At 46.3% G+C, this 26,888-nt stretch overlaps 2 protein-coding genes across 2 annotated transcripts in view; one reads left to right on the top strand and one right to left on the bottom strand.

Moving 5' to 3' along the window:
- Positions 1-1,164: 1,164 nt before the first annotated feature.
- On the bottom strand, positions 1,165-20,586 carry LOC309602760 (cilia- and flagella-associated protein 53-like; the record flags this gene model as incomplete). The annotated part of the gene is made up of 8 exons (XM_082336633.1): positions 1,165-1,402; positions 2,840-2,942; positions 3,451-3,667; positions 4,756-4,974; positions 9,502-9,805; positions 16,962-17,135; positions 19,733-19,962; positions 20,524-20,586. The coding sequence occupies 8 exons, from the start codon at positions 20,584-20,586 to the stop codon at positions 1,165-1,167; spliced, it is 1,548 nt and encodes a 515-aa protein (XP_082192759.1).
- Positions 20,587-20,835: 249 nt separating this feature from the next.
- Positions 20,836-26,888, top strand: part of LOC309602245 (tetraspanin-36-like) — a 30,677-nt gene continuing 24,624 nt past the window's right edge. The window contains exon 1 of the mRNA XM_082335645.1: positions 20,836-20,996. The gene's annotated coding sequence lies outside the window, so the exon portion shown is untranslated. The remainder of the gene's footprint in view (positions 20,997-26,888) is intronic.

Raw genomic sequence — 26,888 nt, 5'->3', positions numbered from 1 at the left:
AGAAAAGGGTGGAAAAGCAAGGGGTGGAGGAAGGATGGTAGAAGCTGAAAAGCTGAAGGAGGAAAGAGAAACATCGGCAGAGAAGCAGCAGCAAAGGCGCAGATGGAAAAACGTTAAGGAAGAAGATAAAACATTTCTGAATGCTGCAATGTCTATGAGCAAGAAAGGATATGAGGTTGTAAATGGATTCTTCACTTCCTTCCTCTTAAAACCACAGAGGAAAAACTAATGAAATACATTCCAGGGAGCTGGTCGAGGTCAATGCCACAGGGAGAGGCTGGATTGCTCCCGCCTGTCCTCCTTGTGTCACCCGCTGCTCCTCCTGCCTATAGGGCAATCTGGCCGTTAACATGGGGAGCTGAGGGAGCGGTGAGGAGGTGTCCCCTCTCCCCACTGCCAAAACCCTTCCGACACCTTCCTATTGACATCTGGCTGCTTTTGGTGTTGCTCTGTCTTCAAATATTGTTGGTGCTCCACCCCCTCACCATTCCGTGAGTTCGGACTCTGGCATTGGTGGCAAGCCAAGGCAGTCCAAAGAGGCAGGGTTGCCATCAAAATGATAAATAACAACCCTTTTTGCAAGAAAAGGATGACTTCAGTCCTGTGCAATTAAATCACTCCAAGCAGAGGTCTCGCAGGACTCCGATATTCCCCAGATCATTCAATAGCAATCACAATACATGCAGAGCGATATCAGCTCTTTACTAGCTAGCCCATAGTAAAATAGATTCATAGTTTTATATTTAACAAGGAAAACGAAGATGAGGCACCAAGTATTTTTCGTCTAAATACAAAAAAGGTTTTGCAAATATTTGCAGTTTGAAAGGCATTTTAATAAAAGTTTGCTGAAACTCTTCTACAAAGTTTTCTTTGTGCAGATTTTAAAGAATGCCTGCATATCATTCACATCATAATATATTACTATACTGCAGAGGACACACGGTATTCTTGTATTAAAATGTCAAACACTTTGATTTGGATCAGTCATTTTGTCAAAGAAAATCCAATAGGGAAAAAAATAACCTTTAAAAATACCACGTTTCTTGTATTTGCCAGTTAAATATTTTGAGCATCACAGCGGAGGGGGGTCCGCTAACTCAAGTCAGTTATAAACACCCATAGAAAAATGGTTTTTAAGGCAACCAAGTGAGCTAAAAAAAATCATCATAGATGGTCTTCTTGAGAGTTAGACATTAGTTTTCTTCTCAAAGGGTGGGTCTTTGCTAGTTTCTCACAAGGCCTTGCTAGAATGTCCTGTACCCTTTCTTGGTAAGCTCTCTCTGCTGCTAGACCTGATTCGTATTCTCGCCGCTTCTCTTCTTCCTCAGCATCACGGGCCTGTTGTCGATAAGCAATTTGAGCCCTGAGTTGCTCTTGGTATTCTTTTGCTTCCTTTACTTTTCTGGAAAGGACATATGAATAGCTTATTTATGAAGTATGGGTAACAAAAATAAACAACTTGATTATTATTTAATCTGTTAGCATTCAACCTTAGACCAAAGAACCATTCAAAACTCTTTTTAGGGGTTGAGAAGAACTACCACTCCATTAACCAAATGCTACGTGCTAACCTTATGTTCTTCAGAGAAAGAACTGCATTTTGTTGTATGTTATAAAGGAGATTGCAAATCAGTGCTTAACAAAAAGAGCAAGGACGACCCCTGGTAATCAGCACGCCTTCCCTGCCCCTGACGGTGACAGTGAGAGGACAGAGAATGAGTGTGTCGGGTCTCAGCCCTCTGCTAGCTCGGGCTCATTGCTGCTGCAGCCTTACACCCCATCTCCACTCCCTCATTCGGAAAATAACAAGTTACTGCCAACGGGGAAGGCAGGGCGCAGGCTCCCGCCGCGGCGTTGTACTAATATTCTAGGAAATGGCTGTCAGAAGAAATCATTCTTCCATTCTACTTCAAGGCTCACGTATTATTTTCGCTACCCTCTGGAGCAGCAGTGGAAGCCTGCCTACATGCTGAGGCACACCGACACGTAAAATGCCAACGGTCTAGTCAAGACTTGTGCGCTAACGCAACACAGCCGAACCACGCAGCGTGTACTGACGCCACGGAATGCCATCTTTGCTAAGTGAAGCATAGCCCAAATGAAGCCCAGCGTGTTTCCCTCAGAAGGGTGAGATTTCTGCCACATCCAGGAGATCGTTACCAGTAAAACCGTTGGAGAACACAACAGATACTCGGTTACCTCCCACGGACAAGCGTGGAGAAAGGACGGGAGTACAAAACGGAAACGAAGCGAAATAAAGCCCTTTGCCCTAGGCTTCGCATGACACCCAGAGGAACGTTTCAGCTACTGCGTATAACTAAATTCTCACCCTGAGGAACCGTACGGTAAGCAGAAGCCCGTGCAGCTGGGTTACGTGCAGTAGTCTGGTATTTTGGTGGCTGACTGTCTGATGGTTTAAGGGATGTGTGTGGGTGGAGTTTAGCAACGAGCCTGAACACACGGGTTCACCTAGGTAAGTAACCAACTATCCTTTCATTAACCCTCCTCCCCAAACCTCTGCCACTCCTAATAACAGCTCGGAGTATGAGGGGATGTATTTAATAAACATGATGGGTGTACGTCACATGATGGTCCAAAAAGACCAAAACAAGGATATGTAACGAAACACCATTATTTGTATGATGAGGTCAGAATTAGTGATTTAATACCAATTGCAATATCACAGGGCTGCTATTGAGCAGTTTGGAGCAGAGGCTCTCTGAACAGAAGAAAGCCCACCCAGTGCTCTTCGAGTTACCTGAAAAGGAGAATTAGCCTACTCACAAGTTTAAAAGATTGATCTGCAATGAAATGAATCAATGGCATAAAAGAAAAATACCTCGCATATTTTTCTTCTTCTGTATGCTTGAGTTCTGTGATTGCTTCAGCTAATAACTTCCTCTCTTGAACAAGTTCTTCCTGTTCCTTTGCATTTCTCTGCACTGCAAAAAATAAATAAATAAATAAATACTTTTAGAAGGGAACAGCACTGCTAAGCTTGAAGGGACAGCGAGACTGTATTCAAGCCAAGTAGCCTAAATAGCAAGCCTGAGTTTTGTTGCTTCTGAAGAGGTACACAAACAACGGCAAGCGTATTCTCAGCTTATTTGTTTTGCCATCCACTCAGAATAGAAAAAGATTTCACATTCAGAACTTCATAATAATAATAATAATAATATAATTAATAATAATGATCGCTTGCTCATGCAATCCTTACTTTACTAGGCTTTGCTCTGGTGATGGGAAATGAGCATAAGGAATGCCTGTAGGAGTAAAGCTTCAGAAGCGGATTCAGAGACAGTGGCATTGGTGTCCACTCAACCGTGCAGCCTGGGCGTGCTGGGCCAGACGATCTTCCCAAAAGCAGCGTGTTTTACTCCCTCTGCCTTTGCCAAGACTTGCATTCATGCGGCAGGTTTGGTGCACAGACAGCGAGCTGTTATTACTTACACTTCTCCTCGAGCTGCAGTTGTCTTTCATCCAGGACATCTTTCAGTAGCTGCTTCCTAGCCTCCTTCTCTAATCGCGTTTGCTCAGCCTTCTTGGCCCAAACCTTCGCCATCTCTTCTTTGAGGAGCTTGTCCACTTCTTTTTCTCGCTGTTTCTCCTCCTCCAGCTGCTGAGCCAGGTGTGCCAGGTAAGTCTGTTGCTCCTTGAGCAGCTCTTGCTGCAAACACAGAGACAGTTGCAGATCTGAGTAAAAGAGTTCAAAAAAGCCTTTCCAAACACGAAGAGAAGCGGTGATTTGCGGACAATGTGAGAACTGGGAACTTAGAGCTCCATCCCAAACCCTGTTTTGGGAAAAAGCTGTGCAGAATCTTCTTCCTGCCCAGTCTCCAGTGCCTGGACAACAGCGTAAGAGCAGAACAAATGTAGAGTTGTCCCTTCCCCCATAGCAGCTCAGCTGCCTGCAGCACAGACATTTTACAAAGACTTTCCACAGCTGACCAAGCTACTTCACCCTCACCTGCATGAGAAGCCTTGGGACCTATAAATATAATAATAAAAAATAATAAATGTCACCTCCTCTCATTTTGTGCCAAGGTCTAACAGTGAGTTTATACAACTTTCCTAACCTACTTGAGCTTCTAAATACCCTGAGCAGAGTAATGAAAGCAGCTCCCTGCTGTCTTAAAGTTACCTTGAGACTCATTTTCACCCTGAAGTTGGTGACAATCTGCTTGTTTTAAATTTAGGAAGTGACAGACACATCCATGGTTTCATGGCATCTCCAAGATATTTAACGTGAGCTTTTGCATCTATATATCCAGCTACTGAAGATTTAAAAACGTTTCTTACTATTAATGAATTAGAATAAGTTAAATATTTACTTTCCTCTGCAGTTACAAATATATATTAAATCAGGTCCACGAAACAAAAAATAGTTTTCTAACCACCGTTACATCCATGCAGTGTAAAGATGAAAAAGCTCAGGTGATTTATACACAATGGAATCCGCAGAGAGAGACAAGATGCCAGGGTTTCCTGAGAGCCCCCTTCTTTTGTCTAGCCTGGCTGCTTGCAAAGCATGCTTTAAAGTACTCACTGTGGTTTTAACAGTTAATGGGCTTCTTCAGAGAGGTAGAGCCCCGGCAGGAGGAGAAGCAACAGGCTATGCAACGAAAGAATCAACTTGTTCAGAGAAAAGGGCTTGTGTCTGATCTCATTTATACTGTGCAGGTCACTAAGGGCCACAAAATTAGCCTCAATGAGGTTTTGCCCCACAACTTCACAGTGAACACCTCTAGCCCTTACTTTTCTTTTTGTTTTCTCCTCAGTGTCTTCCTGGGGTTCCTGAAGAGATTTTTCCAAGATCTTCATCTCTAGGGCAAGTTCACTTTGTTTTTCTTCATTAAGACGATTCTTCTTCTCCTGTGCTGCGCTGAGCAATGTATCCCTGCATTCCTTCTGTTTCTGTAGTTTCTCCATCTGAAGTTGTTCCTTTTCTAGCTTAAGCAGTTGCTGCTCTTCTTCCTACGACAGTAAAAAGAGCCAGCTTGTAAAATCATGGCATAACTTCAAACTAAGTGATGGCTAGAATTAGTTTAATTGGAACACTGAAGAGCAAAGGTAAATATTCTTGCTGACATTAGAGAATTAGTGTCATCCATTAGACCTGTTAAAGCATGAACATTTTAGCATATCATTCGTTAGAATTCCGGATTTTTCTCTTTAATTATCACATGCACTTCAATACCGAAACACCAGAATGCCTGATGTACTCCAGATATTTCAAGCGGAGAGACAGAGTCGTGTCTTTAGAGAAATCGGTTATCATTGCAGCACGTATGATCTCTATCCAAGTCTTCACATGCAGCCACAACCACTAACCGATACGAGAGCCACGTGTTCCTCCTGTTTCTGCGTAGATTATCTGCCCTGTGTCTGTGCTGGATGTTCAGAGCGCTGCATCTCTAGTGGACATAAGGTTGCACAAAGTAATTGTATCCTTATATTCTGATGGGCAGTTACTGAATTTCCACGGCTTCAAACCATTCCACTTTATATTGGAAAGAAAGGGAAAATGGACACTAAAGTTGAGTTCTTAAGAAAGAAACAATGAAAAAATAGCAAACATAGATCAAGATGTATATTCAAGATTATTTAGCCAAAAGAAAAAAAATGCCCAAAGCAGCATCAATAAAGTGACTTAGGATAATTCCTGAGCATCCTGAATTTGAATAAGTTTACAAGCAATCATAGTCATAAAACAGTATGTGGCCATCATTAGCTTATCTACAGAAACAATGCCTCAGCTGTCTTAGAGTCATAGATTAGAATCATAGAATCGTTAAGGTTGGAAAAGACCCTTAAGATCATCGAGTCCAACCGTTAACCCAGCACTGCCAAGCCCACCACTCAACCATGTCCTCAAGCACCACGTCTGCCCGTCTTTTAAATACCTCCAGGGATGGGGACTCAACCCCTGCCCTGGGCAGCCTGGGCCAGGGCCTGACAGCCCTTTGGGTGAAGAAGTTTTTCCCAATACCCAACCCAAACCTGCCCTGGCGCAGCTTGAGGCCGTTCCCTCTCGTCCCATCGCTTGTTCCTGGGGAGCAGAGACCGACCCCCCCGGCTCCAGCCTCCTTTCAGGCCGTTGCAGAGAGCGATGAGGGCTCCCCTCAGCCTCCTCTTCTCCAGGCTGAGCCCCCCCAGCTCCCCCAGCCGCTCCTCCCCAGCCTTGTGCTCCAGCCCCTGCCCCAGCCTCGCTGCCCTGCTCTGGCCACGCTCCAGCCCCTCCATGGCCGCCTTGGGGTGCGGGGCCCAGCGCTGAGCACAGCATTCGAGGGGCGGCCTCACCAGTGCCCAGCGCAGGGGCACCATCACCTCCCTGCTCCTGCTGGCCACACCGTTCCTGATACAAGCCAGGATGCCACTGGCCCTCTTGGCCACCTGGGCACACTGCTGGCTCATGTTCAGCGCTGTCGACCAGCACCCCCAGGCCCTTTCCCGCCGGGCAGCTCCCAGCCGCTCCTCCCCACGCCTGCAGCGGTGCCTGGGGTTGCTGTGCCCCCAGGGCAGGACCCGGCCCTGAGCCTTGCTGACCCTCACCCCGTGGCCTGGGCCCATCGACCCGGCCTGGCCAGGGCCCTCTGCAGGGCCTCCCTGCCCTCCAGCAGATCGACACTTCCACCCAGCTTGGTGTCACTGCAAACTGACTGAGGGTGCCCTCGATCCCCTCATCCAGATCATCGATGAAGATATTGAACAGGACCGGCCCCAGCACTGAGCCCTGGGGAACACCACTGGTGACCGGCCGCCAACTGGATTTAACTCCATTCACCACAACTCTTTGGGCCCGGCCATCCAGCCAGTTTTTTACCCAGCGAACCGTACGCCCATCCAAGGCACGAGCAGCCAGTTTCTCCAGGAGAATGCTGTGGGAAACCATGTAGGAGGCTTTGAAGCTACACAGTTTTTTCTTAACCTGTTTTTAAATTAAATGTCTCTTTTGTAATGTCAATAAATATTCTAACATGAATTAGCAGGCTTGCCATAAACAACCTGTCTAATCTTCCCCATACGGAAGTACAAGCTGCACCTCCTAAGGAACATAACTTGTTACGCTGGACATAAAGCACCCACGGACTCCTCCAGTGTTTCAAAGCCAAAGCTGACTTTGCTGTCTTCCTGAACCGCCAAATTCACTTTCAGAAGCTGGTAAAACAGCTTTGAAACTCAGTATATATTATTTGAACCAGTAAGTAATTAAAAAAAGAAAAAAAAAAAACACAAAAACCCAAACCTTCGAACAATGAAGAAGGAAAGAAGGTGAAAATAGTTAGCAGTCTACTGGGCAAGCTGGCACATGTCTTCGGCTGAATTCTGACGTCAGTGAAGTCGTATGAGAGCAGCCGAGGATGGGATCCATGGTGCTTACTCTGTGAAAGTTTATACGATGGGGTAACACAACATTGCAAATGTACAAAGAAATTGTTACCAGCCATCCACCTGCAAGCCGGGACCAAAGTGCTATGGCAGAAACTCGTCTCGCACTTGCGAGACTACAGCCAGAATAACGTGATTTCCGTCACCTCAAGGTATCACAATTCTTTAAGGGAGAGAAAAAACAGAGGGGGAGGAAGGCAGCCAGTGTAGGTAACAGCTAACGAAAAAGCTACTGCAAAAGTTGCTGTCTCTTTTCTCATCCAGCCCAAGGTATCTTGATGCACACATATGGTCTATCGCTTCCCTAAATCATCTATTTCCATTGCAACAACCGGAAGAAACCATTATACACAGAGACGCTTAGCTGTCCATAGCGTGTCCTTCGCCCAGATGAAGCCCCTGATCATTATAGGCTGCTCTGGACCCAAAAAACCTGTAATGTGGCCATCTGTCACATCCCTCTTCTGCTGAAAAAGGATTACATCCTTATTCAATACAGAAACTCTCCTTTATGGACCCTTTGAAGAAAGCTTTTTTTCCAGAGACTAAACCACTTTACCAGAAATTTATCTCCTTGACGGAGCCCGAGGCAGCTGTCTCCAGGGGAAGCTACAAAGTCTTCTATTCTAATAGCATTTTTCTGAAAAGGCCAGTTAAGTAGAAGTGTTCTTTGCCTGGGAGGTTTGGCAGTGCCTTAAAAGTTGTTACAAGAAAATAATTTTATTCTGCATGTTTTTAAATAAGTGAAATGTTACAGTCTAGCTTGGAATAAGGATTCCACTGTCTTACAGCCAGGATTTTCAGAGCTTTAGATTCATTATTGTCATTATTTTTAAGAAGTAGTGGACTATATATCTTGCCAACATCAGCTTCCAGTGCCTAACAGGGTACCCTGCGCGATCATTCAATCGCTACGTGTAAATAGCTGCAAAATGAAGACCGAGTCTGAACTAAATAGTCTCCCATAACTCACAAAGTCAACGCAGAATACTGTGAACTAGCAAGCCCCACTAAAGCCAGCGCACCTACAGCAAGCCTAGACTGGGGAGAGATGAGGAAAAAAAAAAAAAGAGGGTAGCGGCCAAACAGTTGGGCCAAGGTAGCCAAATGCCTCCCGCGATGTGACGCCCAACAGCACTAATAGGTGAGAGAGCTTAGGCGCCGCTTGCTAATTTGTTAAGAAAAAAAAAAAGAATGTAGATTCTGAAATTTAGTCAGCTGGGGCATAAGCGGTTGGGATTTTTCATAGAAATGTGTCTCCTCCTGTATGTGTCAGGGTCCTGAGTGCACCAACAGGCTCTGCAACCTCCCCGCAGGAGCCTTGGATCACAGAGCTGGGAAAGAGCGGCATGAGAAAGGGCTGAGAGGAGTCGCTCGGGAGCTGCCGTTAGGCTCAGTCTGTCGCCTCTGGTGCCTACGTGAGCTACGTTGCAGGTACGCCTGTGCCTGAGGTCGATCCTGATCCAGACCTGCTGACTTGACTTGCTGGCTTCATCGTGGACTTCATCGCTACAGACCTGCCGGGCGGTTTGGACTGTTAGATGACCCCGGTTACTGTCAGCAGACCTGCTCTGCTCCGTTCTTTTGGGTACTGTGGGCCTCCTTTTGGGAAGGACAGCGTACCGTCCTGCCCTGCTGTCACCTTTGGCTCCTGGCTCACCTTCTCTTCTGGGAGCAGCACGCCCTTGCTGCTTCCTCCCAGTGCGCTTACCGTGATGATTAAACGTATGCATCACGGTTTGAGATCTGACGTTACGCATTACAGCTGGGACACGAGACTCTCTAGCTATCCCGCTGGAAACTGGAAATCGGAAAATTGCAAAGATGCCTGGCAAAAGCTTCAAAACATTTCCGTTTCCCAGAAAGGCTCTGAGGGGCTTCGAATGCCAAAATCCCTTACAACGCTAAGTTTCAAAAGATGTATTTCCCTCTGTAAACAGGAATGCATTTGCCGCAGCTCTGGAAAAGAGGTTTAGTATAATAGGACAGTCTCAGATACTAATGGAATCGGGGAAGATACAAAAAAGGTATGGATTAATCTAAATGTCTAGTAAGCCTAGCTTTAGGAGGGCCTACTACACAACCCTGAATTGAGAATAATAGGGAAATTACCAGCAATCGAGCCTCTTCTTCCTTCAGCCGCTTCGCCTCCTCTCTGTGAGCACTGAGCACCGCTACCTGGGCACTGAGCGCATTCAGGATTTCCCGACTCTGTTCTGCTGATTTCTGCATCTCCGCCGCCTCTCGCTTTTCCTTAGCCAACCTCTCCTCTGTCCAAAGCCCTGCAAACATCTGCTCCTCCTCCTTCTGTTGCTTTTTCAGTTCCTCCTTCAGAGCTAGCTGGGCCAGCTGGTCTTCACGCAATTCCTTCTGATGCTTCTTCATCTGCTGTATGCGAAGCTCCTCGCATTGTTCTCTGAAAGGCAACGTGAAAGTTAAAAAAAAGAAAAGTCGCAAAATAATAAGCAAGTCTGGAGGCGTGTGATGGACGGAGGCTCATAACTACTCAGAGGACTACGGCTCAGGATGCCAACTTCCACACCCGGTCTGACACTGACTCCTTGGGAGGCCTAAGGAATCACAGAGAGCCTGATTTGATGGAGATTTTGACCTTAATCAGTTGAAGAGCAGGTCCTATATTTGATTTGTAAAAATATATACACACGTACAATATATAAATATTCATATATGAAAAGTGTATTTTATATATGTAGTTGGAACACGTGCTGTGTGCAGTTTTATATAATTTTTTTTAACATATAAAACACATGCACGCTACGCTTGTTCGAACACGTAGGTTACTCTTTATTCAAATGAAGACTTAGAATAGGTTTACTAGTCACTTGAAAGCTCATTCATATTCAGAAAATACTCTGCAAGCAGAAGTTTAGGTTACGCAGTTGAACAGGAACCACTAGAAACGTATTCATTTTTTTAATCAAGTTTTGTGGGATAATTCAGAAGAGTTGCGATAAGAGTCTGGAGAAGCTAGAAAGTCAAATAAGTAATACAGCTTTCAGTTTTCATTTACTCACTGCAATTGAGTTGCAAATAAGCCGAATATTTATCTTCAGTTGAAGAACCCACAACTATTTAGAGATTCTGCTTTTATTTTTACAAACAAAGCACTATCGAGATGAACATATGCTATCAAACGACGTTTAATTTGAACAATATACAAGCATTCTAATTCTGTTCTATAACCGGGATATAGATTTTCATAAAATCAAAAGGTGAAACTAGCAGACAATGGTGAAGATCTACATGCGTTGAGGATCCGTAAGCTCTAAGGATGTGTGATAGACACACAGGAATGCTGTGAAGTAAAAAGTTATCTCACAATTTCATGCTGGATGAAACCATCTTCTACAGATTATTGCAATGCTATTTAGGAATTTACAGCAGACATAAGATATCATTGACTGCATCTTAAACCACTGCATGACGGCAGTAGTTACCTGTACAATGTGAAATACTTTATACAACGTTTAGCGGACAACCCTGTGTAGCAAAAATATTAAATATTCATCAAGCAGCTATCTCATAGTACTATCATTTTCCACGATAGTTATTTAATTTTCATAACTACGGCAATGAAACAAAATATGAATGAATCCCATTGCCTAAGATTTTTTTTTTTCCTTTAAACTTAAAAGCAAAATTGAGTTTGCCAACACTAAACAAAGATACTTGGTGGTTTGCTTTTTCATGCTAAGGATCTGTCTTTGCAAAGCCTTCGCTCTCCCAAATGATTCCTAAGTCCAATAGCTGCTGTCTCCATCTAAACCCACATCAATATTCCCTGACCTGGGTTTTGAGTATAGAATTAATAGGAGCGTTATTCTCTGTCTGGGGCCATGGGTTCACACCTCCACGAAGGCTACAGAAACGACGCAAATTTGGCCTCTCCCTGAGGTCAGCTGCTATATCCGCTCGCCACGAGGCAAACAGGGAAAGAGTTTAGCAACACAGGACGCGACTGGTGCTCTATAACTCATTTCTGCCCTAAAACTAGTAAGATTATGCTCTCGAATAATGGTTTCTTTACTTGACACTGCTCCTTCGTCACCTCCCGCTCACCTCCTGCTAACAAGCGCAGAATGAGCGCAGCTCCTGGTATCGTTAATATGCGGCTGAGGCAACTACCAGCGTGTAATAATTATGTGTTGGCTTAGAAGATCTGCCAAAGCTTTACCAATAAAACTCCACGCTAAGCCAGCCTAATAAAAATTACTTAGAGCTTATAAACCGCAAAGAGCGTTTCCCAGAATAGCCCTCCTCCAGTTCAGAACCGGCTGAACAAGCTGACAGACAGAAAAAGCGACAGTGCCGAAAGCCCGCCTGACCCTGTTCTCGGTGCCACAGCGAGAGCCGTCCAACCAGTCACACGTACAGTGGAGCGGTACAAAAATCAGAGCTGTGACTGCGGAGGGGAAAGATCGCTACGCCTCGCTCTCCCTTGGTGCTGCAGGAGTGAGATACAGCCAAAGAACACAACGCTTGACCCGTAATTTCATGCAGAAGCAGAAATCTCGCCACATTTTCTTCCTGTCAGCATTCGCTGTTTGCTGCCTCGCATTTCAGCTGTAAGCTTCTGGGGCCGAGGCCATCTCTGTCCTCATCTTCTATTAGTAAAGCACCTAATGCCGGGGAGGCAGTGGTGAGAGGCACTAAGCACTATACACAAACGATAAAAGGGACAGCAGTGCCATGAAAACAAAATTCTTATTTTACTTGCTATCCAGAAGGCATTTCTAACCTCTTAACTGTTCCTGACTGAGAAGGAACAAGAGTAATCTGCCGAGTCCCCTTTCATCAACATCAAGTCTCCGTAAGATAAAGCCTGCCACACTTAGCACTTTTCTCCCCCGATCCCAGGACACGCCACATCCTCTACCCAAGCGTTGCGCTCTTCCCCGAGAGTTGGGTTTGTGTCCTCTAAAGGAGAAACTGTCCCTGGAACGAGGAACCATCCTCAGCTCCGGTCTTCAGAAGAGAAGGGTGAGGAAATACAGGAACAAAGGAGCAGATTCCAGTGCAGGCTAATGAAAAGGGTAAAAGTAAAATATTTTACTTCCTTGTATGAGACGGGAACCTTCTGCCCGCTCATTCACTGGTCGTCCCAAGAGCGAAAGCAGAGAACAGCACAGCGATGTGCACGCCGTGAGGCACCGCACGCTCCGAGAGGTGCCCCTGCCTTCAAGCAGGTCAACAAACCTACTACGGCATTGCCGGTTTTCTTACGTTTCAACATGGAGGTCTATCTTCCAACTCCCGGGTAGGAGTTAGTGGTGATTAAAGACTACGGTACTCATTAGTATTCATGAAAAACATATTTCTCAAATGTTCTGAGGGAAACATGTCATTATTAAGATTTGAAATCTTACACTATTAGAAATAACTGTAATACCTTAACACAATGGGTTCAAAGTTCTCTCAGCAGTGAAGGAATAAAGAATTAGTTATTCTTTTCCATGATTATAAACTAATCTGAATTTAATTGAATTCTCAGAGGGGAAGAGAAGTTAAATAAAAGTTCAGCATGGTTCGAATTTTAATATAAAATAACCCTCTAATTGCTTGATTTCATCAAAATAATTCCTTCAAAGCAGCTTTTACCGCAACCTATAAACATCTGCTCCCCCAGATGGCTGTTTTTCTTCCTCGCTTTGCTATCCTAAGCTTCTTAACATTAAAATTGTGCCTGTACGTAGCCACTTCCCAAAGACAGAAACTGCATTTATTCCCCCCGTCCCCCAGTTATTTATTCATTTTATGGCTGCAGTACAGAGTTGCTGTGATGATAACATTCTCGGTATGGATGCTTCTGATGGTATCACAAGAAAGAGGATGTAAGATGTTTTATGCAAATTTTAAGACATTGCCATTTGCTTTCAAGATACCAATGACGAACATGCCCTCGGGCTACAACTGGCTGAATATCTTTTCATACAAGTTGTAGCCCTTCATGAAAATGAATTCCAGCGGGACTCCGGTGGTCCAAGGACTGTGCCCTCTGTCACCTTGTGATAAAGGATTTTTCCTGGCTAAGATCACTACTGAGAAGCTGTTAAATCTGTACCCTCGGGCTACAGCTCCAAAAGAGCCTATGGCATCCTGGCTCGTATCAGGAACGGTGTGGCCAGCAGGAGCAGGGAGGGGATGGTGCCCCTGCGCTGGGCACTGGTGAGGCCGCCCCTCGAATGCTGTGCTCAGCGCTGGGCCCCGCACCCCAAGGCGGCCATGGAGGGGCTGGAGCGTGGCCAGAGCAGGGCAGCGAGGCTGGGGCAGGGGCTGGAGCACAAGGCTGGGGAGGAGCGGCTGGGGGAGCTGGGGGGGCTCAGCCTGGAGAAGAGGAGGCTGAGGGGAGCCCTCATCGCTCTCTGCAACGGCCTGAAAGGAGGCTGGAGCCGGGGGGGTCGGTCTCTGCTCCCCAGGAACAAGCGATGGGACGAGAGGGAACGGCCTCAAGCTGCGCCAGGGCAGGTTTGGGTTGGGTATTAGGAAAAACTTCTTCCCCCAAATGGCTGTCAGGCCCTGGCCCAGGCTGCCCAGGGCAGGGGCTGAGTCCCCATCCCTGGAGGTATTTAAAAGACGGGCAGATGTGGTGCTCGAGGACATGGTTGAGTGGTGGGCTTGGCAGTGCTGGGTTAACGGTTGGACTCGATGATCTTAAGGGTCTTTTCCAACCTTAACGATTCTATGATTCTAAGAGCTGCCTTGTAGTACTCTGGAATGATGTACTGGAGCGCTGTACGCTATAGGTGCTCCTATACCTCAGGTTTGAGAATCTATAGCTGCAAAAGAGTGGAGCACCTTGCTTAAAGTTAGAAGAAATATAAAGAAGGCTGTATTAGGTTTCAGAAAGACATTCAAAGCAGTTATAAATTTGCAGGCAAAGGGAAACAGAAAATCATGTGTATATCCACCCGTTACTGAAACGACCTCCCAGGGCTCCTCTGGCTGTGCCCTAGAGCAGCGGTCTCCAAAGCAGGGTGTGCAAGACAATCCATTGGGGTGCGAGAAGAAAATATGTTTTGTACCATTAATAAATAACATTAAAAATAAAAATAGTGTTTATTTCATCTTTTCCTCACCCTCTTTTAACTTCTATTTTTGCCTATGTTTTATAATGTACAGTAGTACAAGTATATAATTTATAAATAAGTAAACATCCTTGGGGTGAGCGCTAAAAAATTTTTAATGATGGGGTGTGCAATCAAAAAGGTTTGGAGATCGCTGCCCTAGAGGACAGGTTGTGGCACAATTACAGATTTCTGGTTGTGGATCTTTAGTAAGTGTTGGTTTCCTGAAGAGCAAAGCCTCCTCCCAGATCTCTGCATGGACCAGGATGGTTTAGGAGGAAGAGTAACAGCTAACGGTGGGGGGAAAAAAACCAGATTTGGGGCTACTTAAAGATGAGAAATACATGCAGATTCAGATATGAGAAGTTACTAATCTAATCAGAATTGATCACCACAGTAGAGACTCCCTTTCTCACTGGAAAAGGGCAGAGAAGGCTTTAAAATATTACTAAGCATATACATGAAGAAAGGTATCTGTCTTTCAAAGGAGAGATCAACAGACAAGGTGAACTCTGGTCAGCTGGTGTTATTAAAGTTCTTGTTTTTTACAGGGACCTTAATTTAAAAGTAGAAAGAGACCGAGCTAGAGGAACGGGGGAAGAACTGACCATGGAAATGTATTTCCATTACATCAGGACACTTAAAGAGAAGGACTCTGTGCGCTGTAGGATGAAGATTCATTTGCAAAGATACTCAAAGACTGCCGCTCACAACAGCTGTGAAGAAAGAGGATTTCACTGCCTCTAAATCCTCTGAAAAACTGCAGCCAGCAGAACGCCACCAGCAAAGCTCCAGCAACACTTTTTAATGGGAGACTATGCGGTATGAATATTGCCTAGATCCAAGAGCAGACTGGGAAATGTAGAAGGATGATGGGAATGATCCCATGAAATGAGTGAAGCAGAGATCAATAGGGTGGTACTGGGAAGAAAGAGGACCTGAGACATTAAGACAGGCAACGGCGGCATGAAAGTCCAAGTACGTATCACCAGATGATGAGATTCACTGGTGGGATTCATTTTGCAATTAAAATATCTAAAATTAGGCATCTAAACAGGAATCTACGTGTGAGCTAAATTCCCATTCTAACCAATGGGAATCCAGTCAATGCAGTCAGTGGAGGCTAGGGTGCAGTTCAACTGGCAGACCAGTATATGCCTACTCTAGGACGACATTAGGTTCCTTTAAGTGTCCTGATCTCAATGAAGATCTGCTGAGTAGAACATGATTCCGTATTCCCAATAAATATAAAGATACCAACACTTAAGACACCTACCTTTAGGTGTCTAAATCGCAAGCTGGATCCCTTTTCCTTGGTACGTAAGCCAAGCCTCAAGTACAAAATAAGAGGCACTCCAGCAGTATCTCCTCTAAACAGCTTTAAAGATTAATTTCAACCACTTTGTATGATGGGTAGAGAGCAAACTAGGAACTGTAAATTGCGAGGGCCATATTTTAACGTCAGCATGTGAATTTAGAAGTGCATACGCTGCCTTACCACCTGTCTCAGTCAATAAACCAACATTTATCTGTGAAATTAGTTAATTAGAGTTTATGCACTCGTGACAGCAAGTGTTGATTTTTATCCCCAGCCTCTAGCACACTGAGAAGCAGGTGTTGTGGATTTCCACAGCACTGTGGGAGACTGGGAAGAGACACTTCAAATGATTACAATTGAATTACATTAATATTATTTTCATCCCTTCCTCAGAAAACCAAATTTCCAAGAACTGAGCAAGTCAGATTTCATGCCAAGGCCTCAGGGCCTGATAAACACCTGCAAATCTTAATGACTTCAAAAGAGGCTGCCAAGCTCAGCAGCCAGGAAGACTTGGCACAGAACTTCAGGTTGCATTAAAACCTTAGCTGGTAGTCTTGAAAAGTATACAATAAATAAAACCACTGTCTTTTTGGACAATCTGAACTTTTCAAGGATCTTGGATGTATTAGCATGATTTAGGCCAAATTAACCTTCCCTGAACCCTTTTCACTCCAATAGTATAAAGCTGAAATAGAACTGTATGCCAGAACAAGGAATTACAAAAGCAGCTGACAGCGCAGGGATGCTCACACAGGACAAGGAGTTTCATACGACACTGGGAAGAATATTTTCATGGTATCTCAACGCTTAAATCGAATAATGGAGACAGTACAGTTCTTTGTACCTGATGCCTTCATCTCTAGCAATGAATATTTTTCTCGCATGCTTTCCTGAGCATTGCAAATTTGGATCCCTGGTTTTTAGAGGCTGCACCCCTTCATCGAAAGTCAGAAAAAGACCAAAAAGACTCGCTCCACCGCATGCAACATAGCCGAGGCCTTTCAACTTCTAGCAAAGCTCATACACCTCTATCCAAACCACCCTAATTTTTTTTTTTGTTTTATCAGTTCAATCACATTCATCTTTCCTTCCTCAGTTTATTATTGTCACCTTCTTGTTAAATTGCCTTTTTGTATTTACTTAACCCAAATTCTATTTTACGATACCTGAATTGCTGCTCTCGCTTTTCAGCCACCAGTTGTTGTCTTTCTTTTTCTCTCTCTTCTCTCAGTAATGTTGCTCGCTTCCTCATTTTCTCTTGTTTCTCCAGTACTGTTTCTTCAAGTGACTCCATCTCAGCCAAGTACCTACTTTCCTCTGCCTCCAGAAGCTCACGAAGCCTGTAATGAAAACATTTAAATAAAAGCTAGAACAATCCTTCTGTTAAACGATAAAGTTCTAGGTTATTTGTTATGAGCGCAAAATGGGTACTGGGCTCCTTTCAACGCTTCTTGCAAATGCCAAAGAAGGGAACATCCAAGAGAACATCAAATTTGAACTCGGGGATCGCTCCTGTTGTGCCCGTGGAGGGGATCTTACAGCACAAGACGAGTGATTCTGGCCTGGCACAATTTAAGCTCCTTATCTTACAAACCCATTTCCAGTGCTGCTTTACAACTTCAGTCCCCCATTAAACAAATTCTTCTAATTTCCAGACTACGTTTGTGACCAGTTGATATCAATTTGATCTTGTACTACTGTTATCCTTCAGCATAATCTCTCCCTGGTATTTACCACCCTTCTCTACGCATCTATAATTGTATCTTCTCTCCAACTACCTTTTGTTATTTTAGCACCACTCCGTAAACCACTTCATCCTGAAAGACCTTTGATGAGAAAATTGTGTCAAATTGGCAATTGTTAAACACCCCGCCATTTACCTCTCTATTAATCCTTGCAGTATGAAACCTGGGGCTAAGGAATCCAGAAACTCGCTAATTCCAGCCCGAATGTAATGGGCTTCTGGGAAATCACTCTCATTTTTACGCAATGGGATGCCCCTGCTACTGCATGAGCAACAGTGCTACGGACCTACGCTGGCGCTGCTGGTGGGAGTTAGAGTGGCAAAGCCAAAGACCTACTAATTCTGGACACTGAATTGCACTCTCTCCACCACGTACTGAGCCCAGTCTCCTTGCAAAGACAGCATGAGGATCTTAAGCAGCTAAATAAGAACAAATCCCACGAAATTCGACAAAAATCCTGCACCTGGGGAGGAATAAGCCCATGCATCGGTGCACGCTGCGGGCTGACTGGCTGGAGAACAGCTCTGCAGAAAGGGACCTGGAGGTCCTGACAGACAAGCTGAACGTAAGCCAGCAATGCACCCTTGCGGCAAAGGCAGCCAACAGCATCTTGGGCTGCTTGAGGAACCTGCCAGCAGGTTGAGGGAGGTGATCCTTCCTCTCAGCGCTGGTGAGGTCTCATCCGGAGCGCCGCGTCCAGTTCTGGGCTCCCCAGCACAAGATACAGACTTAGTGGGGCGAGCCCAGTGAAGGGCCACTAAGATGATTAAGGCACTGGAGCAACTCTCCTAAAAAGGAGAATCTCTCCTAAAGATCTCTCTCTCCTGTGAGATCTGGGACTGTTCAGCCTGGAGAAGAGAAGGCTCAGGGGGATCTTAGCGATGTATATAAACACCTGAAGGGAGGGAAAGCAAAAAAGGGAGACAGCTTCTTCTCAGTAGTGCCCAGTGACATAACAAGAGCCAATGGGCACAAATTAAAACATGTGAAATTCCACCTGAAAACAAGAAAACTTGTTTGTTTTTTTTTTTTTTTTACTGTGAGGGTCGTCAAATAGTGGAACAGGTTGCCCACAGAGGTTGTGGGATCTCCATGTGTGGAGATAAGCAAAACGTAAATGGACAGGGCAACCTGCTCTAGGTGACTGCTTGATTGGACTAGATTATCTCAGGAGGTTATAGAATCACAGAATCGTTAAGGTTGGAAAAGACCCTTAAGATCATTGAGTCCAACCGTTAACTCAGCACTGCCAAGCCCACCACTAAACCATGTCCCTAAGCACCACATCTCCCCGGCTTTCAAATACCTCCAGGGATGGAGACTCAACCCCTGCCCTGGGCAGCCTGGGCCAGGGCCTGACAGCCCTTTGGGTGAAGAAGTTTTTCCCAATATCCAACCCAAACCTCCCCTGGTGCAGCTTGAGGCCGTTCCCTCTCGTCCTATCGCTTGTTCCTGGGGAGAAGAGACCGTTCCTTCCAACCTCAGTGATTCTGTGCAATTAGTGTAAAATTCCTGTCCTATGAAGACACATCAGACTGCGATACCAAACTGATGACCTTCACAGCTCCAGAGTCACTTAACAGGAACGAGTAACTGAGAAATTAAACCATGTGATTTTTTTCTAAGATCAGCAGAGCACAATTCTGTTCTTTACAAGACAGTAATATGCCTCACCTTTTTGTTTTTGACAGACTTCTGCCAAATTTTTGTTTCTTCAACTGCCTGTGCCGCAAAGTATTACTGGTAGGACCAAACCATTAATGAGGTCGCAACAAAACCCTCAGTACACCCAACAATTAGACCTTCTGACACTTTTATCAATGTACTCTTTGTTCTCTTTAAAAATCAAGCAATGCAAGTGCTATAATACTATTTTTATCTTGCATTTGGCAGACAAGGCTCTAAATGCCACCTAAACTGTACTAGTTACTGTGTTTGAATACATATCTCTAGTGATTGGCTTGGTGACTAGTACCAGTAACGAGTACTGTTTGCTCTACATTGCTGCTTGACTGCCAATTAAACACGCCTACGCTTTCTGTTACGATGAATAACGAAGACCAAGCCACAACGCACAGTGTAACGTACAGAGCTGAGCTCAACTGAGCGTTTTCCCCATAATCGCTCCTCTAAACGTACGGTTAAGTTGAAAATAGTAGGGCAGCTATTGGTATTAGCTACTCCTTTGCTACCTCTCTCGTCTCTCATCAGTCCCTGCCAGGTACTCCTGCATCGTCGCATCCACCTTTCTCCGCACAACGCCGTGCAGCCATTTTTGTTCGTTGCGTTGCTGCCACTCATGGACGCTGCGACACTGGTTGTGAAGCTTTAAGAAATCAGTATATTCCAGGAGTTCCTTTTCTTTCTGTCTGCGGGCCGAGACAAAACGTTCACTTGTTTGTTCTTTAGGAGGCTTGGCTCTCTGTAAGAGAAACCGTGTCAGAGAATCATGTAGGTTGGAAAAGACCTTTAAGATCATCGATATGTCAGTGCTGAAAATATAATCAGGTACTCTGGGTTGTTTTTTTGGGGTTTTTTTAGCTGAATTCATGACCAAATAAGTACCTAACACCAAATGATGAGTTCAGGGTAAATCCCAACAAGCCTTGCCTTCACGACACCAGTACAAGAGCATGACATGGCTTCAGGTGCCAGCACTTGCCTGTTGCCCAGGCTATGGTTTACATCTTACCCTATTTAGCTGAGAGGATGGCTGGGGTCTGTTTTACACCAAACAAACGTTCTCACCGCAGGTAACCTCCAGCCGCCTCCCTCTCCCACAGCCCGGAGCCCCTCACACACCGCCGCACCCCACGGCGTGGCCCACGTACCCCCAAAGGAGCGACCTCGCCCCGCACCGCTACAGCCGGACCGGTTCCCCCAGGGACCCGCAGGGACCGGCTCCTCTCGGGGTGCCCGTCCCAAGGACCCCGCACCGCCCGGGAGCGGAGCGGGCTCCACCGGCACCGGGGCGGTCCCTCACCAGCGCCAAGGAGTGCGGGACGGGCCCGGTCACCTCCCGCCGCCACCGCCGCCGGGCCTCCATAGCCGCGGCCTGGTCAGAGAGCGGGGCCGCCTGGACGCGCCGCCCGTTGCTATAGCAACAGCGGCGGAAGTGACCTCATGACGCCGGGGACGCCCCTATGGAGACGCCGTCCGACGCAAGCGCAGAAGGGAAGAGGGGGGCGCGGTGGCGGGGCTGGGGGAGGGGGCTGTGATGGCGGCCTGAGGCGGCCCCGGCCCCGGCCCCGGCCCCGGCCCCGGCCCCGGCCTCGGCCTCGGCCCTCCCCGCCCCCGGGCCGCAGGCAGCCGTGTGGGCGCTGGGCTGCGGGGCCGCAGGTCCTCCGAGGGTGACAGAACATCCGTGGCCCCACAGAGCCATGTGCCCCTCCACAGCGTAACGCTACCTCGCTGGGAAGCGCTGGTGACACCTAGTGAGAGCAGAGGCTGGCACAGGTGGGTACGAGAGTGAAAAAGTTTTGAGTTAATAAGAGAATAAAAGAGAAGATGGAGTTTTAATGGCGAGCATGGGTTCCCCGCGCCCGCGGGTTGGCGGTGGTGGTGTGAACCCCACCGCTCCTTGGTCAGGACGGGCAGGCCCTGGGTAGAGGCCTCCCGTGGTACGTGTCCTACCGACCGACGAGCTCCGGAGCTGCCCGGGGCGGAGGAAAATGGGAAAGGCAACATTGGCTGTGGATCAGCGATTGCTTCGAGTTCATTGCCCCCAAAGAAGTCAGAGGATAAAGCTGTTGCTGAAGCTTTGAAGCCCAGGAACACAGATACTGCCAAGAACTTTGCTTTCTTGCAGATAATCAGGACTTGGCTGATAACGAGTTGAAAAAATGATCCAAAGGAGGAAAGGTCAATGTTTAAAGTTGACTGTAAAGCTTGTTCTCCTTCCACTGCAATTTGCAGTGCAATTGCTTCAGGTATCAGTGATGGGATCCTCACCCGATCAAAGCACGCTGTATGATACACAGCATTTACACGCTGGAGTATGTGTTATGCCACCGCGGTAGTGCTTGAACTTGAATCTCAAGTTTATTTCGGTAGAGACTTAACGCTGTCATCCTATCGTGACTTAGTCTTTGAGATGTTTGGGAGAGGGAAACAACTTCACTGCTGGGAACTGTGGCTTTTCCTGCTGAAAACTCTCGTATCTAAGTGTTGGGAGGGCTGAATTTAATAGTTTTGCCTAATATTTTATGGGGCGTTTAATGGGAAATGTTGCCTTAGTCTTAACTTTTACACAAAACCGCAGATTCCTTTTATGTATAATAAATAAATATGGACAATATATAAGCGTGCAGCACTTCCATCTGTTTCAAATCTAAAATAAAATGGGGGGCTGTGGATCCTCCAGGCTCCCCGTTAATGTTTTTTGTGAAGTCCCTCCACCAGCTTTGAAAAGATTTCCTCCTGAAAAAGCTGATTTTAGTCCAAAGGCATGACAGATGTTTTGTGACTTTAATGTTAGATGAAAAAACAGATCCCTCTTAAGTTATGTGCCACAGGGGATCCTGGTCGCTGCGTTGTTCTCCAGGGTTTCCTCGCAGGGGGAATATATATATATATAGGATATGTATAGCATATGGCCTGTCCTGGGTTTGCTGGCTTGGATTCTCCTTCCTGAAACCTCTCTCTTAAGGAACAACCAAGGAACTTTCCAGGAGAAAGCCCCGCTTGACACTCAGGTGTCAACAACTGCACAAAAGCCAGAGCCTTAGATGTGGGCTGAGGTTTGAAACCGCTTTAAGCGGAGTGCAGCCGGTCGCATAAAGGGACGGAGTCACCTCTCCTTTCTCTCCCCGTTCGGACAGATCGGCACAAAGATACAGCTCATGTAGCTAAACCCTAGCAACAGGATGATGTGGCTCCTCGGGCTTGATCGGCCTTGGCTCAGCGGCGAGACCGCGAACGTTGGCACGAGGGAAGGACAGCGCCACGCGATGAGTTAAAGCAACTCGACAAACCAGAGCCATTTTTCAAGAGCAAAAATCCGTGGTGGGAAAATGCGGCAAGGACAGTAAGGCCTTTAAGCTCTTCGAGGAAGCGTGAGAAGTTGGTTGATATCAGCTGATGAAAAATTCCCCCTTCTCTTTCTACAAAAGAAACCCTTTACTTCTTCCAGAAGAAAAATTAACTAATTTTAAGGGAACCAAAGTCATCCCCACTCCTCATAAAAGACAAAACTTTTGCTACAGTGGCTGCCTCTTCCTTTTGTGTGGGCTTGTGGTGAGCCAGCACTTGGGTGCGCCAGGTCCCTTCCTTCTACAGAATCAACAGTCCTTCTCTCCCCTCAGAGGTGCCCTGGGCTTCCCAGGCTGGGCTCTGAGAAGCTGCCAGTTCCTCTCTGGTTCTGAATTCCCCCCGGGGTTTCCTCAGCGGTCACGCTCCAGACCGTTTCAGGTTCCTCTGGTCATGCTCCCTTCTAAGCCTTCCTGCCAGTGCCTTCAGCCAGTCTTCAAAATACTTGCTTAGGGAAATCATGACTCCTGATTTTTCTGTCTTTGGGGTACTTTTATTCATTTTTTTGGAGGATTTGCTGTTTGCTCAGATCCACATGACTGGCTGAGTCAGGAAAGGGGATAGGAAAGTCACACAAACATGCCTCCATTGACATGCTCCGCATGAGTAGCAGAGCTCGGAACTTATACTAACGTACGTTAAAAATACAAGTTAAAAATAAAGCCTTTCCTTCAGCCCTGTCTCACAGCCCGTACCTGCCAGCCGGCGCTGCGTGTCTTGGTGCAGAGCCACGCGGCCCCAGCTGCGGCAGGAATGTGTGGTTTCTCCCAAGAAAGCAGCCTTACGTCTTGGCTCTCATCTCTCGCCTTCATGATTAATTTGAATTCGTGCTGGTACTAAGCTCTGCAGCCTGCGTCCTGCAGATGTTTCATCGTTAAGCAGCGTTGACTATCAGCATTCTTCGGGGTTATCTGTAATAAAGCACGCGCTTCTGTTGCGGCCGTGCGGGTCCCCATGGAACTGCATGGCAGCAAGACGCAAGCTTCTAGTGTTGGCGCATCATTTGGAGATGAGTAATTCTTAACATTTCATCAACTCTGAGCTTCGTGTGAAGGCTGAGAAATTTTTGAGTTAGAACCCAGGAGTCGCTGGTCAGCTTTCAAATATCAGGAGCTGAAAAGAGATCTGTGAACTTTCTGAGTGAATAAAGGAGCCAGGTGATGGGACAGGTCTACGTTTGGCCTTGGCTGGTGCTATCAGCTGCATGCATGGGTCATGCTTGGTTGTCGTGGTTTAAATGTAGAATTGCAAAGATCAGAGCTCTTCCCTGACCGCGTCTGAGCCAGACAAATGTTCTTTTTTACCCCCGACCTGCAGAGCGGAAGGGAGTGGGAGAGAAGATCAGCTGCTCTCCCCTCTCCACACCCACGGGCGAGTAGAGAAGATGTTATTCTCTTTTCTTTCTCTCAACCTTGAAAGAGCAAAGAGTAACCACAAAAAGGGAACACAGCTTGAAGGAGGGGTGAATAATCCCAGCATGAAAAGTTCATCATGAACACAGACAGTGTATCTTAGGGCTGCTCCAGAAGCATATTTACCCAGTTTGGTGGATCCGGCCATTAAAACTGCACTTTTTTCTGAAAAGCTGCCTGTGGTCTTTCCCTGCCTCCCTGCCCCAAGAGCTGACCTGCCAGTGCTCTCCTCAGCAAGCTTCTCCTCCTTCTCCTTCCTGCATGCTCCAGGTTTCTCTGAGAAGACTCTGTCCTCCTGTCCGGGCTTGCCGGTACCCAGTGCTGTCAGTGTTCCCGTCCCTCTAGAGCTACTGGTTTAAGCCCTGTGTTGGACACAGTCCCGGAGCCTCATCTGGTTTTAGGTGCCAACTTTTCACTGCTGCCGCTGGGATCCAGAGACCAAAACATCTTTGAGTTGCTTTAGCCGTACCTTGTAACTACAACGAAATATCACGGAAGACCTAACCAGGCATCTTTCTGGGGTTTCATCACCTACGTCCTCGGTCACCAGATCAACAAGTGGGGTTAAGACCGGTGGGGCAGCCAAAATTTCCCTCCCGGCAAATCAGGGTCGATGGAGCAGAGCGGAGCGTAAGGCTTGAAATTGCTGTAGTCACAGCTTCGGGGGCGGTGCGGCGTTATCTATAGTACCTGCTCAGCGGAGTACTGAAGTATGGTAGAAATCAAAATTCTATATGTCTAGCGCTATGGCAAGGTCTAAACTGCAAATCCTCGCACGTGAACGCTCCAGTGAGTGCAGCTGCCGTGGCGGGCTCTCTGATGGCGTGGGATGGAGAGCCATGTAGAGTCCTCGCCTTCCTAATTAAACTCCGTGCGGGAACAATTTTCCTACTGTAAAAATGAGACAATGTGAATGTTTGTTGCTGGGAAACACATTTTTTCACGACTGGGACAAGAACTGAGTGTGTGACCCAGCTGGAGTATTTAAAGAGGAACTGAAAGTATTTGAGTTTTGAGTTTCTCAGACTTCACTTTTTGCTAATTTTGTGGTCTCCATAAAAGATTATTTCAATGGTTTTAGCTAAAAAGCTATCTCTGCTGACTGTAAACTTTTCTTGCTGTTATTTTTACATGAGTCTTTTCAAGAGATCCAAACGATTCTGAGAAATAAGATCAGGTACTACGAAAGGTGCCTCTGCGTCATCCTCCCATGCCAACCCCCGGAGACCGATTTTCTGTCCCCATTGCACCACTGGTCACCAAAATGTCCGGCGCAATCGTCAGCTGGCACAGCGGAAAGCAGGGATAAAGGGTTAGAGTCAACGGGAGAGCGAGGAAAGGGCAGGTTACGCTGAGCTTTTATAAACTGATGGTTCTCAAACGAACTTTGTGTGATGGACTTCGTCCTAGAGGACTTCAAAAATGTTTTCCAGCCATCGCAGAGCTGTTTGCAATGGGGGTTTTAGGAGGGAGGTGAGGTGCTGGCGGGCTGAGAAAGAGGGAATATAGGCTCCATTTAAAACAAAAAAAAAAGGGAATGGCTTGGAAATGACAAGCCAATTAACTTCAGTTCCTGAAAAACAACATCAAAGAGACCACGGAAAAAGTAATCGGGAAATCGTTCATAAGCAACTAAGAAGAAAATACAGAGATGAATATGAGCCGACGTAGATTTGTCAAGGACAAACGGTTTCGCTTTAATCTCATTTCCTTCTGTGATGGGTACCAGGCCTTGTGGGGAAAGAAGCAATAAATATTATATGATCAGGCTTTCAGCACCTCCCCGCACCCCACGGCAGCTTCATCCCTGGCCTGGGGACGGTCACCCACAGTTTGCTGTCACCTGGGCTTCCGCACCCGCCTCTTGCGGGTTTTAATTTCAGTAACAACCTGGAGGAGAGAATGGAGAATTTAAATCTGGAGAGCACGTGGAGGTGGCGAGGGCCGGGACTGGGGTAGGGACGGAGTTTCCAAATGGATTTGGAGGAAAGGGCTGAAAAATGGGATGTGGCGCAGAAAGGACAAGGGCAGGGTTGCCCACCCCGGCAGGAATCACCGGGAGAAGCGGATGGAGAACAGCTGGCTCGGAAGCGGTTTCTTCGGCAGAAATAGATCTGCAGCAATAGACGATCACAAGCTGGAAGTGAGTCAGCAACGCCACGCCGCCGCAGGAGAAGCCAGAGGGCTCCGGCCTCCTCTTCGGCACAGCCAAAGCCTCGGGGAACACGCTTCCCATTTTTAGACGCTTCCAAGAAAAATGAGGCTCAATGGGAGAAAATCGGATCTGGAAAATACCAGAGCTGACTAGTTGTTTAGTCTAGCGGGAAGAAAACTAAAAGATATTTTCAGATACGTGGTCTGATGTGCAGAAGGGAATTTTTATCTTTACATCATTTTATCTTTACATCATGCCTGGTGGATGAGGGAAAAAATAAAGATCCTTTTCCTACCAAATGTTACGGCTTCCAGTGCAAACTGCGGAGGTTACGTGTTGCAAAACATGCAATAAATAAATCAACGGGAAACCTCTTGTTTTCCCAACGTGTTTCCTAAACCAATTTCAGGCTTAAACCCAACCGATTAATCCAGGGCAAAAGGTCCCAAGGCAGAGAGCAGCTCTGGAAACCGAGCCTCCTTTTAGGTTATCTTTCTGTTATCATGTTACATACTTTTAATTCCCTTTTTTTCCCCACTCCTTTCCAAAGTTGACTGGGAAATTTCCAGCATACTGCTTTTTTAAAATCCCACGTTCAACAGGAATCTCTTGATTGTAAGATTAATTTGGTGGAGAGCGGTGCGGAATATCATAACCAGGGCTGTTTGCGACGGTTGGGATACATCTCTCCGGGCACACCCTTGTTCTGGCAAGTTACTTTCTAGACCACCTTTAATAAAAAATCAGATTAAA

The sequence above is a fragment of the Platalea leucorodia genome (genome assembly GCF_965183815.1).
Source record: "Platalea leucorodia genome assembly, chromosome: Z".
NCBI lineage: Eukaryota > Metazoa > Chordata > Aves > Pelecaniformes > Threskiornithidae > Platalea > Platalea leucorodia.
Note: the sequence above shows the minus strand (reverse complement) of the source record. Positions and strands in the feature narration are given on the sequence as shown.